General features: G+C 45.6%; 1 protein-coding gene across 1 annotated transcript in view; it reads right to left on the minus strand.

The window, feature by feature from the left end:
• Positions 1-384: 384 nt before the first annotated feature.
• LOC149470518 (uncharacterized) overlaps positions 385-19,547 on the minus strand; it is a 28,809-nt gene continuing 9,646 nt past the window's right edge. Inside the window, 1 exon segment of the mRNA XM_089663063.1 lies at positions 385-3,090. Within this exon segment, the coding sequence (XP_089519189.1) occupies positions 385-3,090 (2,706 nt within the window).

Consider the following 19,547-nt stretch of genomic DNA (forward strand, 5'->3'; position numbering starts at 1 on the left):
CCACCCCCTTTCCTAATACAGACTGACTCCACCCTCTTTCCTATTTCCCCCGTCTCTCCGAAAGAGAACCTAGCCAGGAATATGAATGGCCCAGTCATGTGAGGAATGAAGCCAAGATTCAGCAATACCAATCCAATCCTAGTTCTCTTCATTCACCAAACCTTCCAACTCACCTATTGTGCTGGGCAGACTTCTGGCATTGGGGAACAAACACTTCCATTCACTGACACCTCCTTCATTCACTGACACCTCCTCCATTCACTGACACCTTGTTCATTCACTGACACCTCCTTCATTCACTGACACCTTGTCCAATCACTGATACTTCCTTCATTCACTGATACCTCCTTCATTCATTGACACCTTCATTCACTGACACCTTGTTCACATGGATTTTGTGTATTTTTTTATTCTCATACAAATGGTACCAATTCCACTGGTTGTTTGTAACATGGGAACCTTCTTATCATCTGCCATAGCCCTCCCCCATCTTTCCCCATTCCGCCCCCCAATAAGGACTAACCCCGGTCTGATCTGTCTACCACAATATAATTCCTGATGTACAGGAAGACAGGACTTCAGTGAGGAACATTTCCCTCACTCTGGACAGGAAAGTGGCTTCTCCCCCGTGTGAGATCTCTGATGTGTGGAAAGATAGAACTTATAGGAAAAACATTTCCCGCACTCAGGACAGGAATACGGCTTCTCCCCCGTGTGAGATCTTTTATGCACATTAAGTTGAGATTTATATTGGAAACATTTCCCGCACTCAGGACAAAAATGTGGCTTCTCCTCCGTGTGATACCTCTGATGCATGTGAAGATAGGAATTCTGTGAAAAACATTTCCCGCACTCAGGACAGGAATACGGCTTCTCTCCAGTGTGAGATCTCTGATGTCTGGAAAGATAGAACTTATAGGAAAAACATTTCCCACAGTCAGGACAGGAATATGGCTTCTCCCCCGTGTGAGACCTGTGATGTATGAGAAGTGTTGATTTTGCTACAAAACATTTCCCGCACTCAGAACAGGAATACGGCTTCTCCCCCGTGTGAGATCTTTTATGCACATTAAGTTGAGATTTAGATTGGAAACATTTCCCGCACTCAGGACAGGAATGTGGCTTCTCCCCTGTGTGAGACATCTGATGTATGATAAGTGCTGATTTTCCTGCAAAACATTTCCCGCACTCAGGACAGGAATATGGCTTCTCCCCTGTGTGAGACCTCTGATGTTTGATAAGTATTGATTTTTCTACAAAACATTTCCCGCACTCAGAACAGGAATACGGCTTCTCCCCCGTGTGAGATCTTATATGCACATTTAGTTTAGATTTAGATTGGAAACATTTCCCGCACTCAGAACAGGAATGCGGCTTCTCCCCCGTGTGAGATCTTTTATGCACATTAAGTTTAGATTTTGATTGGAAACATTTCCCGCACTCAGAACAGGAATACGGCTTCTCCCCCGTGTGAGATCTTATATGCACATTAAGTTTAGATTTATATTGGAAACATTTCCCGCACTCAGAACAGGAATACGGCTTCTCCCCCGTGTGAGATCTTTCATGCATATTAAGATCGGATTTATATTGGAAACATTTCCCGCACTCAGGACAGGAATACGGCTTCTTCCCCGTGTGAGATCTTTGATGTTTGTAAAGAGAGGACTTCGCTGAAAAACATTTCCCGCACTCAGGACAGGAACATGGCTTCTCCCCCGTGTGAGATCTCTGATGTTTGTGAAGATTGGACTTCGTTGAAAAACATTTCTCGCACTCAGGACAGAAATACGGCTTCTCCCCCGTGTGAGATCTTTGATGTGTGTGAAGATAGGACTTCTTTGAAAAACATTTTCCACACTCAGGACAGGAATGTGGCTTCTCCCCTCTGTGAGACCTCTGATGTATGATAAGTGTTGATTTTTCTACAAAACATTTCCCGCACTCAGAACAGGAATACGGCTTCTCCCCCGTGTGAGATCTTATATGCTCAATAAGTTTGGATTTATATTGGAAACATTTTCCGCACTCAAGACAGGAATACGGCTTCTCCCCCGTGTGAGATCTTTGATGTGAGTGAAGATGGGACTTCTGTGAAAAACATTTCCCGCACTCAAGACAGAAATACGGCTTCGCCCCCGTGTGAGATCTTTGATGCGAGTGAAGATAGGACTTCTTTGAAAAACATTTCCCGCACTCAGGACAGGAATACGGCTTCTCCCCCGTGTGAGATCTTTGATGTGAGTGATGATAGGACTTCTTTGAAAAACATTTCCCGCACTCAGAACAGGAATACGGCTTCTCTCCCGTGTGAGATCTTATATGCTCAATAAGATTGGATTTATATTGGAAACATTTCTCGCACTCAGAACAGGAATACGGCTTCTCTCCCGTGTGAGATCTGATATGCACATTAAGACGGGATTTATATTGGAAACATTTCCCGCACTCAGGACAGGAATACGGCTTCTCTCCCGTGTGAGCTCTTTCATGCCTATTAAGACGGGATTTATATTGGAAACATTTCCCGCACTCAGGACAGGAATATGGCTTCTCTCCCATGTGAGCTCTTTCATGCCTATTAAGATGGAATTTATATTGAAAACATTTCCCGCACTCAGGACAGGAATACGGCTTCTCTCCCGTGTGAGATCTGATATGCACATTAAGACGGGATTTATATTGAAAACATTTCCCGCACTCAGGACAGGAAAACGGCTTCTCTCCCGTGTGACATCTTATATGCACATTAAGACGGGATTTATATTGGAAACATTTCCCGCACTCAGGGCAGGAATACGACTTCTCCCCCGTGTGAGATTTTATATGCTGATTAAGATTGGATTTAAATTGGAAACATTTCCCGCACTCAGGACAGGAGAACCTCTTCCCTGTTGGAAGGCCGGCCCGGTCCCGCACAGTCTGAGGTTCCTCAGGATACGAGGAATCCGATGGTCTATCTACACTGGGTGGTGCCGGATGGACATTGGAGGGAGCCGGGTTTTCTCCTGGACTATACTGTGTGATGTCCTCATCTTCTACTTTCCAGTCTGGAGACAAAGTGAGACAATCCTCGGAGGTTTTCCTCATCTCCCGGCCATGGACTAAAATACAAAGACAAAGAGGATTACTAGACAGGAGCTGATTGGTTCCCCCAAACCAGGACTCCGCCCACATCAGGCAGCTTGGTCTCTGAGGAGCTTACAATTCCACCCTCAAGGGAACTAGGAAATGGCTCCTCTGACCTCCTACTGTAGTGACTTTTGGGAGAATGGTTATGAAGAAAATGATATTATCCCAAAATTGTGAATCCCGGCTGACTGTCAGGGGTAACATTCTCGGGGGAATTTCATGGGATATTTCCAGAGATTACCACACACACACAATGAGTGGAAGAATGTGTTCCCGACCCAAGATCACTATGTGACCTTCTACAGGTGATGAAACAAAGTCCCAGAAAAGACAACGGTGGGATGCGATTGTGGTCATTCTAAGACCTTGCAGGTGTATGTCATGTAAACAAGTCCCATTGTCTATGAGAAGCCAGGAGACTTCATTATAGGGGGTCACACCACTACTGGGAGGTCTGCAGGAGAACATATACGAGGTCTGGAAGTGGGGAACCAAACCTGATTGTCTGAAAGCTCACACAATACCTTGGAAAGTGTGATGAACAGACTCCTGGAAATGTCACAATAACTATTGAATCCTGAGGATTAATTCCCGTCTGGTCTATTCCCCCCAATTCCTACACCATAGGGCAGGTCAATAAAGGGTTTCCCAGTCATGTGACCCTTGCGCTGAGAGCCGGGACATTGGAAATATAAAGTTTGATACCAACAGAGACATGATCAAAAGGCAGATTACTAACACTTTATCAAGGGAAAATATCTTTCAGAAGGTTAGGTATTGCATCCCACTCAATGAAGTGTGAAATGATGAAGAAGAAGATTTGTGAATTGGGGTCAATTGTACATTTCCAAAGGAAATCAGCTATTCCAAAACAGATTAAATATCAGGGAAATGAGAAAGCGAATGTATTTCCATCTTTGTATGGTCCTTGTCCAAGAATTAGTAGTGAGATCACCTAGACTGGAATAGGACGTATATATTTGTTACCTAAAGACATTTTGGTTTCCATCAAATTATAACTCATCATTAAGACACCAATATTTGTGATACCTGACTGTCCCCAGTGGACAGGTGAGAAATGTCTCTAGGTACGCACACTTCTCCACCGGCCAATCAACAAGCCTGGTGGGAGGGTCCCTTGAAACAAAGGATTGTATGGTATAAAAGTGCCAAACACCTCAGACTTCAACACTTCAAGGACTTCAAGACTTAGACACTTCAAATCTTCAAATCTTATATGACTAGACCAGTGGTGGGCAACCTTTTTTTTCAACTGAGCCAAATCTCGCCAAAACCATGATTGAAATTTATTTTGAGAGCCACATTTTTAAAACTGAAAATACATCTCACATATAGTAATTCATCCCCCATAGTAATTCATCCCCCATAGTGTAATTCATCCCCCATAGTAATTCATCCCCCATATAGTAATTCATCCCCCATAGTAATTCATCCCCCGTATAGTAATTCATCCCCCGTATAGTATTTCATCCCCCGTATAGTAATTCATCCCCCGTATAGTATTTCATCCCTCGTATAGTATTTCATCCCCCGTATAGTATTTCATCCCCCATATAGTAATTCATCCCCCATAGTAATTCATCCCCCGTATAGTAATTCATCCCCCGTATAGTATTTCATCCCCCGTATAGTATTTCATCCCCCGTATAGTAATTCATCCCCCGTATAGTATTTCATCCCTCGTATAGTAATTCATCCCTCATATAGTAATTCATCCCTCATATAGTAATTCATCCCTCATATAGTATTTCATCCCTCATATAGTATTTCATCCCCCATATAGTATTTCATCCCCCACAGTACTATTCCCCCCCCCCTTCTAGTAAGCCAAGTCCCCCGTGTCAATTCACTTACCTTTGTTCCGCGCGTTCCTCTCGCTGTCTTCCTGCGCCGTTCGGGTCTTCAGGGCAGACTGTGAGAGGAGCCTAGCTCCCCTCCCCTCACGTTCGGCACGCTGCCCCGCCTACACACATCCTGACAGCCACATCCGCGGGCCGGATTAAAAGGTCCGCGCGGACTTTTGGGGCGGCCAACCGAGAGGAGGCAGGGGAGCGGCCGACCGAGAGGAGGGAGGGGAGCAGGCGCCCGGCACACAGAAGAGCCGCATTAGAGTGGGTAAAGAGCCGCATGTGGCTCGCGAGCCGCGGCTTGCCGACCACAGGACTAGACTGAACTCCTCCTTCTGATCTACTTTACTCATTATAGCTACACTCTACCCTAAACACTACAATCAAGACTCCTCCAACGTCCAATATATATCTCATCTATCCTATTACTAACACCTACTGCACCATCCCTCACTTGTTACCTGCGGCCATCTTGCTGAAGGACTTCCAGCTGCCATTGTATCTTCAGGACCATTTGAAGGCCCAACTGCACCCCACTGGGGAAACATCAAACTCAAGATTCTGGGAGTGCTGAGACTGCTAGAGTATCATTTTCTTTGGTTATTTCCAATTTTCTAAGATTATAACATTTATTGTGTGTTTAGGAATATTAAGGTCATACATACGTAATGATCACTAATAATTGTTTGATTTGGTATTGAGAGTATATATGGCAGATTTACTGATTTGTAGTTTTGTTGTAGTGCGAGTTATCACAGAATACTTTCTATTCCTATGGCCACGGAATATGAGAAATCATTTCTGAGGCACTATAAAGGTGACAACTTATACCTAAATTTGGTTTTTCCTAAATATCCCGTCATCTGTAATCATCTATTGTGTGATAACATAGAAATTACCGATCATATGTCTGATTGTATGTACAAGTATACATTACGCACCAGGATTCTGCGTTTCTATTAACTAGTTGCCGACCGCAGATAGCCAAATGACGGCTGCACTGCGGCCGGCCAGTTCTGGGTGGACGTCATATGACGTCCTCCCAGAACGCACTCTCCTGCGCGCCCCAGGGGGCGCGCACCCGGTGATCTCCGTGATCGCTGTGTCCTACGGACACAGCTGATCACGTGATGTGGTAAAAGGCCAATCACAGCGGCCTTTTACCACGTGATCAGCGGTGTCCAATGACACGCTGATCACAGGGAAATGCAAGTGCCGGTTCTCAGCTGCACTTTCCTAACGCTGTCAGATCGTGAGGAAAGTACTGCCGAGAACCGGCAGTTGTCAGAGCGGGGATCGGCACCGATCATCAGAGCACTGATGATCAGTGCCCTGATGATCGGTGCCCAGCAGTGCCACCCACAAGTTCCGCCCACCTGTGCCCAGCAGTGCGCCCACTAGCTCCGCCCACCTGTGCCCAGCAGATCACCCACCTGTGCCCAGCAGTGCACCCACCTGTGCCACTCTGCAGCGTCACACACCTGTGCCCAGCAGTGCCACCCACCTGTGCCCACACACCAGTGCTGCCCACCAGTGCCACCCACCAGTGCAGCCCAGCAGTGCTGCTAGTCAGTGCCACCAGTCAGTGCCCAGCGGTTGTGCCAGTCAGTGTCCAGCAGTGATGCCAGTCAGTGCCGTCTATCAGTACCCATCATCAGTGTCACCTATCAGTGCTGCATATTAGTGCCGCCTATCCGTGACACCTCATTAGTGCTGCCTATCAGTGCCGCCTATCCATGCCACCTCATTAATACTGCCTATCAGTGCCCTTTAGTGCTGCCTATCAGTGCCCATCAGTGCCGCCTATCAGTGCCCATCAGTGCTGCCTCATCAACGCACATCAGTGAAGGAGAAAAAATACCTGTTTGAAAAATTTTATAATAGAAACAAAGAAACTTTTTTTTTTTTTCAAATTTTTTGCAATTTTTTTATTTATAGCGCAAAAAGTAAAGCGCCCAGTGGCGATTAAATACCACCAAAAGAAAGCTCAATTTTTGAGAAAAAAATGATCAAAATTTCATATGGGTACAATGTTGCATGACCGCGCAATTGTCAATCAAAGTGCGGCAGCACTTAAAGCTGAAAATTGGCCTGGTAAATAAGGGGGTATAAGTGCCCAGTAGGCATAGGGTTAATATACATATACATTTTGTACATAAATTTATTTATCAAAAAGGCAATTTTGTTTCTATGGTACGAAATCATATTGGTGAAAAGGACTCAGGTATATTATTAAGGTGTCCAAATTATTGGTTCATTAAATATTTGCCGTATTTTAATGGCTGGAGGCACTACGATATTTAAGGGAGAGGACACGTCCTACGTACTTAGAATAAATTCTTACATAAACCACCACAGGATCAATTTGGAGGCACTGCTGAGATACAAAGAAATCGCACCATAATACAAAACGCACCGGTGATTGTATACTTGTACACATTGTCAAAAATATATTCTGTATAAAAATGGCATCCAGTAACCGCGGATCCGCCTCTTCCAAGCATAGCGAGGAAAAGGGAGACGTTCAGAATGGTGAGGAGGAAACTCCTAAGAGAGCTAGAAAATCCCACGATACTTGGCGAAGGTATACAGAATGTGCGCTAATAGATTATCTACGCCAAAGATTGGATTTAGGGGACAGCATTGAGGAATTAGTAGCAGAAGAGAAGGGACGGCATTGAGGAATTAGTAGTAGAAGAGAAGGGACGGCATTGAGGAATTAGTAGCAGAAGAGAAGGGACGGCATTGAGGAATTAGTAGTAGAAGAGAAGGGACGGCATTGAGGAATTAGTAGTAGAAGAGAAGGGACGGCATTGAGGAATTAGTAGTAGAAGAGAAGGGACGTCATTGAGGAATTAGTAGTAGAAGAGAAGGGACGGCATTGAGGAATTAGTAGTAGAAGAGAAGGGACGGCATTGAGGAATTAGTAGTAGAAGAGAAGGGACGGCATTGAGGAATTAGTAGTAGAAGAGAAGGGACGGCATTGAGGAATTAGTAGCGGAAGAGAAGGGACGGCATTGAGGAATTAGTAGCGGAAGAGAAGGGACGGCATTGAGGAATTAGTAGTAGAAGAGAAGGGACGGCATTGAGGAATTAGTAGTGGAAGAGAAGGGACGGCATTGAGGAATTAGTAGTAGAAGAGAAGGGACGGCATTGAGGAATTAGTAGCAGAAGAGAAGGGACGGCATTGAGGAATTAGTAGTAGAAGAGAAGGGACGGCATTGAGGAATTAGTAGCAGAAGAGAAGGGACGGCATTGAGGAATTAGTAGTAGAAGAGAAGGGACGGCATTGAGGATATAGTAGTAGAAGAGAAGGGACGGCATTGAGGAATTAGTAGTAGAAGAGAAGGGACGGCATTGAGGAATTAGTAGTAGAAGAGAAGGGACGGCATTGAGGAATTAGTAGTAGAAGAGAAGGGACGGCATTGAGGAATTAGTAGTAGAAGAGAAGGGACGGCATTGAGGAATTAGTAGTAGAAGAGAAGGGACGGCATTGAGGAATTAGTAGTAGAAGAGAAGGGACGGCATTGAGGAATTAGTAGCAGAAGAGAAGGGACGGCATTGAGGAATTAGTAGTAGAAGAGAAGGGACGGCATTGAGGAATTAGTAGCAGAAGAGAAGGGACGGCATTGAGGAATTAGTAGTAGAAGAGAAGGGACGGCATTGAGGAATTAGTAGTAGAAGAGAAGGGACGGCATTGAGGAATTAGTAGTAGAAGAGAAGGGACGGCATTGAGGAATTAGTAGCAGAAGAGAAGGGACGGCATTGAGGAATTAGTAGCAGAAGAGAAGGGACGGCATTGAGGAATTAGTAGTAGAAGAGAAGGGACGACATTGAGGAATTAGTAGGAGAAGAGAAGGGACGGCATTGAGGAATTAGTAGTGGAAGAGAAGGGACGGCATTGAGGAATTAGTAGAAGAGAAGGGACGGCATTGAGGAATTAGTAGCAGAAGAGAAGGGACGGCATTGAGGAATTAGTAGTAGAAGAGAAGGGACGGCATTGAGGAATTAGTAGTAGAAGAGAAGGGACGGCATTGAGGAATTAGTAGTAGAAGAGAAGGGACGGCATTGAGGAATTAGTAGCAGAAGAGAAGGGACGGCATTGAGGAATTAGTAGCAGAAGAGAAGGGACGGCATTGAGGAATTAGTAGTAGAAGAGAAGGGACGACATTGAGGAATTAGTAGGAGAAGAGAAGGGACGGCATTGAGGAATTAGTAGGAGAAGAGAAGGGACGACATTGAGGAATTAGTAGGAGAAGAGAAGGGACGGCATTGAGGAATTAGTAGTAGAAGAGAAGGGACGGCATTGAGGAATTAGTAGTGGAAGAGAAGGGACGGCATTGAGGAATTAGTAGAAGAGAAGGGACGGCATTGAGGAATTAGTAGCAGAAGAGAAGGGACGGCATTGAGGAATTAGTAGTAGAAGAGAAGGGACGACATTGAGGAATTAGTAGTGGAAGAGAAGGGACGGCATTGAGGAATTAGTAGCGGAAGAGAAGGGACGGCATTGAGGAATTAGTAGTAGAAGAGAAGGGACGGCATTGAGGAATTAGTAGTAGAAGAGAAGGGACGGCATTGAGGAATTAGTAGCAGAAGAGAAGGGACGTCATTGAGGAATTAGTAGCAGAAGAGAAGGGACGGCATTGAGGAATTAGTAGTAGAAGAGAAGGGACGGCATTGAGGAATTAGTAGCAGAAGAGAAGGGACGGCATTGAGGAATTAGTAGCAGAAGAGAAGGGACGGCATTGAGGAATTAGTAGTAGAAGAGAAGGGACGGCATTGAGGAATTAGTAGTAGAAGAGAAGGGACGGCATTGAGGAATGAGTAGCAGAAGAGAAGGGACGGCATTGAGGAATTAGTAGTAGAAGAGAAGGGACGGCATTGAGGAATTAGTAGTAGAAGAGAAGGGACGGCATTGAGGAATTGGTAGTAGAAGAGAAGGGACGGCATTGAGGAATTAGTAGCAGAAGAGAAGGGACGGCATTGAGGAATTAGTAGTAGAAGAGAAGGGACGGCATTGAGGAATTAGTAGTAGAAGAGAAGGGACGGCATTGAGGAATTAGTAGTAGAAGAGAAGGGACGGCATTGAGGAATTAGTAGTAGAAGAGAAGGGACGGCATTGAGGAATTAGTAGTAGAAGAGAAGGGACGGCATTGAGGAATTGGTAGTAGAAGAGAAGGGACGGCATTGAGGAATTAGTAGTAGAAGAGAAGGGACGGCATTGAGGAATTAGTAGTAGAAGAGAAGGGACGGCATTGAGGAATTAGTAGTAGAAGAGAAGGGACGGCATTGAGGAATTAGTAGTAGAAGAGAAGGGACGGCATTGAGGAATTAGTAGTAGAAGAGAAGGGACGGCATTGAGGAATTAGTGGTAGAAGAGAAGGGACGGCATTGAGGAATTAGTAGCAGAAGAGAAGGGACGGCATTGAGGAATTAGTAGCAGAAGAGAAGGGACGGCATTGAGGAATTAGTAGTAGAAGAGAAGGGACGGCATTGAGGAATTAGTAGGAGAAGAGAAGGGACGGCATTGAGGAATTAGCAGAAGAGAAGGGACGGCATTGAGGAATTAGTAGGAGAAGAGAAGGGACGGCATTGAGGAATTAGTAGGAGAAGGGACGGCATTGAGGAATTAGCAGAAGAGAAGGTCCCAGCTCAGAGCACATATGAGGACCTGTTTAATCAGAAGGTCGTGTTGTCAGGTTGTTATTCGCATTTTCTGAAGCAGAAAATAATAAAAGCCGTGACAGACGTCTCCTAGAAGCATGGCCCATGTTATGGTTTCTGAGCAGTGAAGCCGCCCAGCAAACGCCAGCTTTAAGGGAGGACTTGCCAGGACCCCGTCACCTTCTGAAAGACAGAGATCAGGAAATTGAGTCTTTGAGGGAGAAGCTTGACCATACATGTGGTCGTCTAGACGAATCCAAGGAACATCAAGCTGGCTTGGTCAGAGACATTCAATGTGCTCAGGGTTTATATGAGGAAAGTTTTCAGGAACTAAAACAGTTTAAAAAGAAATACCAAGATTTAAAACAAGAAGTGGAATTCTTTATATCAGGAAGGATATCTCCTGTTGAAATTAAAGTTCATCCCGGGGATAAGCATGACCAATCAGAACTTGCTTTTGTAAGATCTGAGCAGAAAGCACTGGAGGAGCAGATTGTCAGGTTAACTGCCCAAATAAATGCTGGGGTCCGGAACCGGACCAACCCAGCTAAGCAGGAGGCTGATGAACGGAATACCTGTATCACAGTGAAGTACCTGATAGTGAGGCAGAGACGGAATATAGGTCCCCCCCTAGGCTCCCAAGATATACCCCAGAGCGTGCAGAGGAAGAATACGAGGCTTCATATAGGCAGGAAGGGAAATCCCGGGGGTCATTCAAAAGATATGACACCCCGAAGGTCATTAGGTTTTTGAAAGACACCGTTCCTATTTTCACCAAGAAAGGGTCCCTAGAGATTACTGAACATATGGAAACATATGAACAAACCTTAGAAATTCTGGGCATTAGGGATGACCGCATCAAAATTGAATTATTGCCATGGGTGTTTGAAGAGAAATACCGACAATTCTTTGATACTTTGAAGGCCTTCTCCAATCAGTCCTGGAGAGAAGTAAAACATAGGTGCCACATGGAATTTGGGCCTTATAGAACTGTTACCTCTGCCTAGGCTGCGGCCTACAATTTAAAGTGTGGTCCTAACCAAAGCCCTGCAGAATTTCTGGCCGTCCTCAGAAATGCATATTTCCTCGCTGAGAAGGATCCCAATCCTGACCAACCAGAATTCAAGACTCTATTTTATGAAGCATTACCTGGGACTTGCTCAGGATTACAGAAAGGGACACTCTCTTAATTGGTTGGTGAGAGAAAGTGACTATTTGTTCTCGATCCAACAGTCCAGTGAGGGCGGGATAAAAAGAAAGCCCAAGAATAGTCCCAAGATAGTGGCAGCCACTACAGTTTCCCCTCCAAATCTAAATTTGCAGGTGGAGAAGAAATCTTATGCTGAAGTTGTCCGTGGGGGGTAAATCCAATGGTTCCCCTAGATTTGCACCTCAAACCCAGCAAGTGAAGGAGGCCCATAGCTTTGCACCTCAAACCCAGTGGGTGAGGAAGGATAGACAAGAGCCAAGGAATTACGGTAGTGGAAGTGAAAAGAATAAAAGGTATGAAAATGCCCAGTATAGTGATGAGAACCAAAGGGGTCAATGGTATCCTCGGAGGTTCTACGATCCTCGCCAAGACCAACAGAGAAATATTTATAGAAACAACAATTTTAATAGGAACCTCAATTTTAATAGGAACCCTGACTTCCAAAGATTCCCTCAACACCAGGAACACCCTCAAGCTCAAAGGGTGGATACAGTACCCCAGGTTCCCCTCAATTACAGGGAGAACCAGAAACCTCAGGGAGCAAGGCCATGGTGTCGGGACCGGAGCAGCAGTTCTGACTCTCAGTCTCCTAACCAATCCCGTCCGCAGTACAACCGCAAGTACAGGAAAAGGGAGAATCCCCAGAATGCCTCCTCTAAGCACATTGAGCAAATAGAGGCGCAGATCAGGAAAATGGCTGAACAAATGGACAGGCTTGTCACTAATCATTCTTCCAATCCTTTTTTAGGAGCAGCTTCTGTGACCAACCAAGGGTCCCAGAATTGATAAGTAACCAAGCCTTAACCCAACAGGGAAGAACACTGAATGAGACGACAGGATATGTGTGTCCCGTCCTTGACATGCCCACTAATGGAGAATCTAGTTCTCAGGTAAAGGGGGACCAGTTGTTGGTTATGAATTCCTCTTCTGTTTTTCAGTCTCCATCTATTTCCCCTAATATAGACACGGCGTTGGAAGTCATCGGGATTGACAAGCCAGACGGAGCACCAACTTCTAGTTGTGCTTCTGTGTTGAAACCGTCCGAGAATCCCACCAGGGAGGATAAGGGTGATGTGTCTGCAACATGCGGTGAGATAAGAGCCAATCATATGTCATTGAAGGGCCCACAGATCTTCAACCACACCAATTTCATGTGTGAGCTGACTGAATCTGATGGGAGATATTATGCCACAGTGCAGGATGCCAGTGATCTTTCCATTGTCGGCCTAATAGACACTGGATCCCAGGCTACCATCATGTCACAGGAACATTAATAGAGTGGCGAATGTCATGCCCAATAAGCCAAAACGTAACAGCTTTGACAGCTCACTGATTGGTGTAGGTGGAGACCCTTTACAGGTCATGGGTACCGCCTGGCTTAGACTTAAACTGGGTAATAGGGAACTTAGACACCCCATTATCATTGCCAATATCTCCCAGCACCACATGATAATCGGGATGGACGTTGTCAGAGCCTGGGATTGAACCTGGTCCTTCTGCAGTGGGAGGCAATGTCTCTTCTCACTGAGCTATCTGGAATGCTGGACAGCTCCCTTGACAATTCTTGGATAATCCTGCCTTGTGCCTTGATTTCTCTTGAACCTTGAACTCCTTGCTCCTCCCATGAACTTCCTTATAAAAGCCATGTGCATACACTTCCTCCTTGCCAGATTATTGTGCCCTTCCAGCCAATATCCCACTTGCTGTTCCTGCTGCTGTCTTCATCTACGTTACCGACCTTTGGCTTGTGACTGACTACGATTTTGCCTCATCCTATCTACTACCATTGGTGACCGACCCTTGGCTTGTGACTGACTCCGCTTCTGTTTGATCCCTGAACTGTTTGATCCGCTTTTGGTTTCCAGCCTACTCATTCCCTGGTGGGGTGATCCTGAGATCTGCGACCTGGCATTCACACGCAGCCAAATCCATCTCCACCATTAGGAGCTCTGGGGAAGACCGGTGGATGCTTAGACCCCGCACCTCAGGTGAGCCTGCGTCATTCCCAGGGTGGGCCGCTGGTGTACCAATCCTGCTGGTTTCAGGTAAGCCTTACAACTGCTGTAGCAACTGGTCTCTGAACCTGACCTTATATCGTGACAGACGTCCTAAAAAGGCTGAACACAATAGTTGACTGTGTGAACCACGTACTGTGGTCACAGGTAAATACCCCGATTAAATATGGGAAACTTACAACTCCCCAGTCCCGGCAACACTGCCACCTGGTGGAAGAAAGGCCTGGTTCCTTGGTAATCCATTTCAGGAATAGCCAACTTCCTGATGTCACAGTTATCCAACCTGATGACTGAAGGGAAATGTATGTCTTTTTGGTCTGTCATTTTGTTTTTCCCCACTCCATTTTATATTCCATGTTGATTACCATATTTTCCGGCGTATAAGACGACTTTTCAACCCATAAAAATCTGATGAAAAGTCGGGGGTCGTCTTATACGGCGAGCCGGTGTCAGGGCGGCACTTTGAGGGGCGGGGCTGTGCGGTGCCACCCCCCCTCCTCCTCCAACGGACACTAAGTTCAGGGCAGAGGGGCTGCTGTACCTTACCTGGCTCTGGTCCCGGTCCCACGACGATCCGGTCCAGGAAGCGCGGCTGCTCCTTCTTTCAGTTTGGCGGCTCGATGGTCACGCCAGCACTGGAAAGGCACACAGGCGACCAATCACCGGCGAGGAGGCGGAGCTGAGTGGCCCCGCGAAAATTGAGCAGCCGAACGGAAAGAAGGAGCAGCCACTCCTCTCCCCCACTGACACTAACGATGGGGCACTATTCCTCCTCCCCCACTGACACCAACGATGAGGCACTGTTCCTCCCCCACTGACACCAACGATGGGGCACTATTCCTCCTCCCCACTGACACCAACGATGGGGTGCTATTCCCCCCAATGACACCAACGATGGGGTGCTATTCCCCCCAATGACACCAACGATGGGGCACTATTCCTCCCACTGACACCAATGATGGGGCACTATTCCTCCCACTGACACAAACGATGGATCGCTATTCCCCCCACTGACACCAACGATGGGGCACTATTCCCCCCCACTGACACCAACGATGGGGCACTATTCCCCCCACTGACACCAACGATGGGGCACTATTCCCCCCACTGACACCAACGATGGGGCACTATTCCCCCCACTGACACCAACGATGGGGCACTATTCCTCCCACTGACACCAACGATGGGGCACTATTCCCCCCACTGACACCAATGATGGGGTGCTGTTCCTCCCACTGACACCAATGATGGAGCACTATTCCTCCCACTGACTAATGATGGGGCACTATTCCTCCCACTAACACTAATGATGGGACACTATTCCTCACACACTGAGACTAATGATGGGGCACCATCATTGGTGTCAGTGGGAGGAATAGTGCCCCATCATTGGGAGGAATAGTGCCCCATCATTGGTGTCAGTGGGAGGAATAGTGCCCCATCATTGGTGTCAGTGGGAGGAATAGTGTCCCATCATTGGTGTCAGTGGGAGGAATAGTGCCCCATCATTGGTGTCAGTGGGAGGAATAGTGCCCCATCATTGGTATCAGTGGGAGGAATAGTGCCCTATCATTGGTGTCAGCGGGAGGAATCGTGCCCCATCATTGGTGTCAGTGGGAGGAATAGCACCCCATCATTGGTGTCAGTGGGAGGAATAGCACCCCATCATTGGAATACCATACTGAAATAGCATACCATATTGAAATCAAATCTGATGTTTTTCATTTTTATTTGGTGTGCGTTGGAAGAGGGGTAGTCTTATACGGCGAGTATAGCTCAAACCCTATATTTTAACAGGAAAAGTAGGGGGTCGTCTTATACGCCGGAAAATACGGTAATTGTTTTGTATTATACCCAGAGTGAGGTAATGAAAATATGCTGTCAGTTATGTATTACAGAACTGCACTCACAATATTCTTCTATCTTTTATCTTAGCTTCTCCTTGGTAGAGGCGGTGATAATATCCAATTATTTCTTTGTATTAACAGCACCTGTTTCTGTTATGATACAATTAAATGTCAAATATTTCTGTCCCATGAGAAAATAATTGTTTGTTACTTATAACTGATTACAATGCCTGAGAAAGATCATGTTCACAGCCTTGAAAAGTATCTAGCCAGATTCTATTGTATGTAGCAGATAAGTGTTTTGTAATATTATAGACATTCCTTATTCCTGGGAAAGTTACATTTTGCTTCTCATCATTATTCAGGATTGACGTAAATGTTTGTATTTGTATTCAGCCAATCAATTACTGAGAATTACGTTTTTCCCAGATACTTTGTGCCCCCCACCTATTTTTTTTGTTATATTAATCCTCTTCCCGCTAATAAAAAATGTAGATTGATTTCACCTATCACTCTGTGCACTTGTCTGTTACTTAGGTGAAGTCAGTCTTCTGGACGTCCATACCTTCAGCAGACTGATCAAGACAGATAGCCAGGGGCTAGCGACAACCTTTCAATGACCATAACCCTATCAGAAGAGATGAGGATCACATTTTTAAAATTCCCCAAAATAAAATAAAAGATATTTCCCTCCAAGATGATATCCTTACTAGATCTTTTCATCAGGAGGAAAACCAAGGAAAGGGGGAATTACGCCCAATTCTTGACCGGTATTGAAAGGGTTAACAGCGACTTGTTCATCCCTATCCAGATAAACGGCCTTAATAGGTCAAAATATGTCAAACTAGATCTGAGACAGGAACACAGCTTTGTAAGCCATGGGCTGATCAAACACCTGACCGAGACAGAAATGATCCGTTTCTCCACACCTCAGCGTCATTGGATTTCAGACTCCATTGATGATTGTGATGATTATAATTCAATAGCTAGGTGTCTCTTACACGTCACTATAGGGAATAAGACAGCCACCCATGTGTTCCTAGTCTTGGATAATCCCCAGACTAAAATTTATTTTGGCAATGATGTGTTACATCGCTTTGCAACGCAAGTCGACCTAATTAATGACTGCCTATGGAGTCGACTAAAGGGGGACCCCGAAAGACACCAAAATCTGGATTTAGCATTAAAATCCCAGCAACAGATGCCTTATGCTGTTGAAGTCCAGGTAGGCCAGAGGATTACAATTCCTAAGGGCATAAATAATTTCATACTCCCTGTGGTGGAACCGTTCCGCCTGGGCTTCCTCGTGCGGAGCAGTGCGTCTCACCCAATGGTCCTCATTTCCAGCAAGTCTTCCAGCACTCTCCCAAGGCAGGTATTATAGCTAAAAACACAAGTCTGAACTTCGTGTAGGGTGAAAACTGAATGAATCTTTATTAAACACAGCTCAGTATATACAACTTCACCCCCACCAGACAGCCTGGCACCAGGTTTTCCCCACCCACAACAAACCCTACAATACAACAATACCTAGGAACTCTATAGAAGTGAAAGGTCACATTTCCCTAAACAGTGTAGAATGTCTGTGAAACATGTCCAGCTTTACAAAGGGGAGAAAACCAGAACAGAAAAGGGCAAAATGGTATCACACAGGGACAATTCGTCACACTCCCCATCCAAGTTAAAAATGGACATAAACTGAAGGGGTTAGATGCATTAGTATGCCTCTCCCATAAAATGCAGGGGGAGGGACTAAACATCACACACACGCCCCTAGTCAACACATATCAGTCCCCGATGTACATTTACATACATAATCTGTCCAATCAGGACATCGTCTTACCCAAAGAGACCCTTATTGGTCTAGCGCAGTGTTTCTCAACTCCAGTCCTCATGGACCCCCAACAGGTCATGTTTTCAGGATTTCCATTATTTTGCATAGGTGATTTGATCAGTTTCACTGCCTTAGTAATTACCACAGCTGTTTCATCTGAGGGAAATCCTGAAAACATGACCTGTTGGGGGTCCATGAGGACTGGAGTTGAGAAACACTGGTCTAGCGGTAGAGACCGAATATTACACTTTTGGAGTCACTAACCAGGTGATTGGACTCATCCCCGATGAATATTTATCGGAGGAACAATTAATTGAACAATCGTTCCATTCATTACCAGAGGGTATCCTCACAGTAGAGTCCATGTATCCCTTCGATTCTAAAGATGGTACCTGTAGAATTGAAGAGACATCAATTGTCTTTGATCAACCAAAGAACAAGGAGTACCCCAAGGAACCTGGATGGCAGGAGAACACACATCATATGCCCAATGACCTCACCACAAAACTTGAAGAGGCATATGAGATAGGACAGCCGGAAAGCTTTCCTGGATTCAAGGAGTTAGTCGAAGAGATGGTAGCCCTCCCCGATGCGTGGTCCAATGATCTCGACCGACAGTTGCTCCAAGAGCTTCTCCTTGAATTCCAAGAGATCTTTGCCAAGGATTCTTACGATTGTGGGACTACTGACCTACACATTGCTAGGATCCAAACAGATCCAGATGCCCCACCAGTATTCGTAAGACAGTATAGGTTACCATTAGCTTCCTATGAATCTCTAGCTGAGATTATCAGGAAGTTACATGAAAGGGGTATAATTAAGTCCATCCACAGCTCCTATAACCACCCGATCCTGGGGATTTTATAACCCAACGGACAATGGCGGTTGTGCGCTGACCTCCGTCAGCTAAACAAGCGTGTTTACATGTCAGGATGGCCTGTCCCATACATAGACCAGTGTCTAGCCCAGCTCCAAGGATCCCAAGTTTTTACAGCCTTGGACTGTGCACAGGGATATTGGACCATCAAGGTGAGTGAGGAAGTCCAATACAAACTGGCTTTCAGTTATGCCAACTGACAGTACTGTTGGGTGCGGATGCCTTTCGGATTTATAAATTCCGGACATGAATTTGCTGTGTTTATGCACAAGGTCATGCCAGATGCCCTCGAAAGGGGGACGTTGGCATATGTGGACGATATCCTGATCAAAAGTCCTGATATGGCCAAGCATATTACGGAACTTTGACACATTTTGGGCCAACTAAAAGCAGCAGGGGTTAAACTATCCTTACAAAAAGCCAATGGTGTCGCACAAAGGTAAATTTCCTAGGCCACGAAGTGACCGCTGAAGGGTTGAACCCACAAAAGAAGAAGGTTGAGGTGGTTCTAAACTGTAAAGTCCCTACTAACCTTAAAGAATTGAGATCATTCCTAGGTATGGTAAATTACTCGTGTAACTTCATCGATAATTACGCCGAGATAAGCAAGCCGCTGCTTCACCTACTGAAGAAAGATGTGGAATGGTCGCGGGGTAAGAAACAGGAAGACGCCATGAAGGAGTTGAAGGAACGTCTCACACAGACCCCATGTCTCGTGTATCCAGAGGGAGGTAAAAACTTCTATATAGAGACAGGGTTCACGCAGGTAAGTATGAGTTCCGTTCTTTACCAAAAACAAGATGATGTCAGTAAGGTGATTGCCTATGCCAGTAAAACACTGTCCCCGGTAGAAGTGAAATTCAGTGACTGCGAAAAGCTCTATTAGCCACCGTGTGGGCCTTACAGAATTTCCGCAGTTACATTCAAGGAGAGAGAATCATTATTGAGACGGCACACCAGCCTTTACAGTATTTAACCACTTCAATACCGGCCAATTTTACACCTTCATGCCCAGGCCACTTTTCACGTTTCAGCGCTCTCACACTTTGAATGACAATTGCGCGGTCATACAACATTGTACCCAAACTAACATTTTATCA

This window comes from Staurois parvus, unplaced genomic scaffold (genome assembly GCF_062004578.1).
Source record: "Staurois parvus isolate SC_StPar_1 unplaced genomic scaffold, SC_StPar_1.0 ptg000040l, whole genome shotgun sequence".
NCBI lineage: Eukaryota > Metazoa > Chordata > Amphibia > Anura > Ranidae > Staurois > Staurois parvus.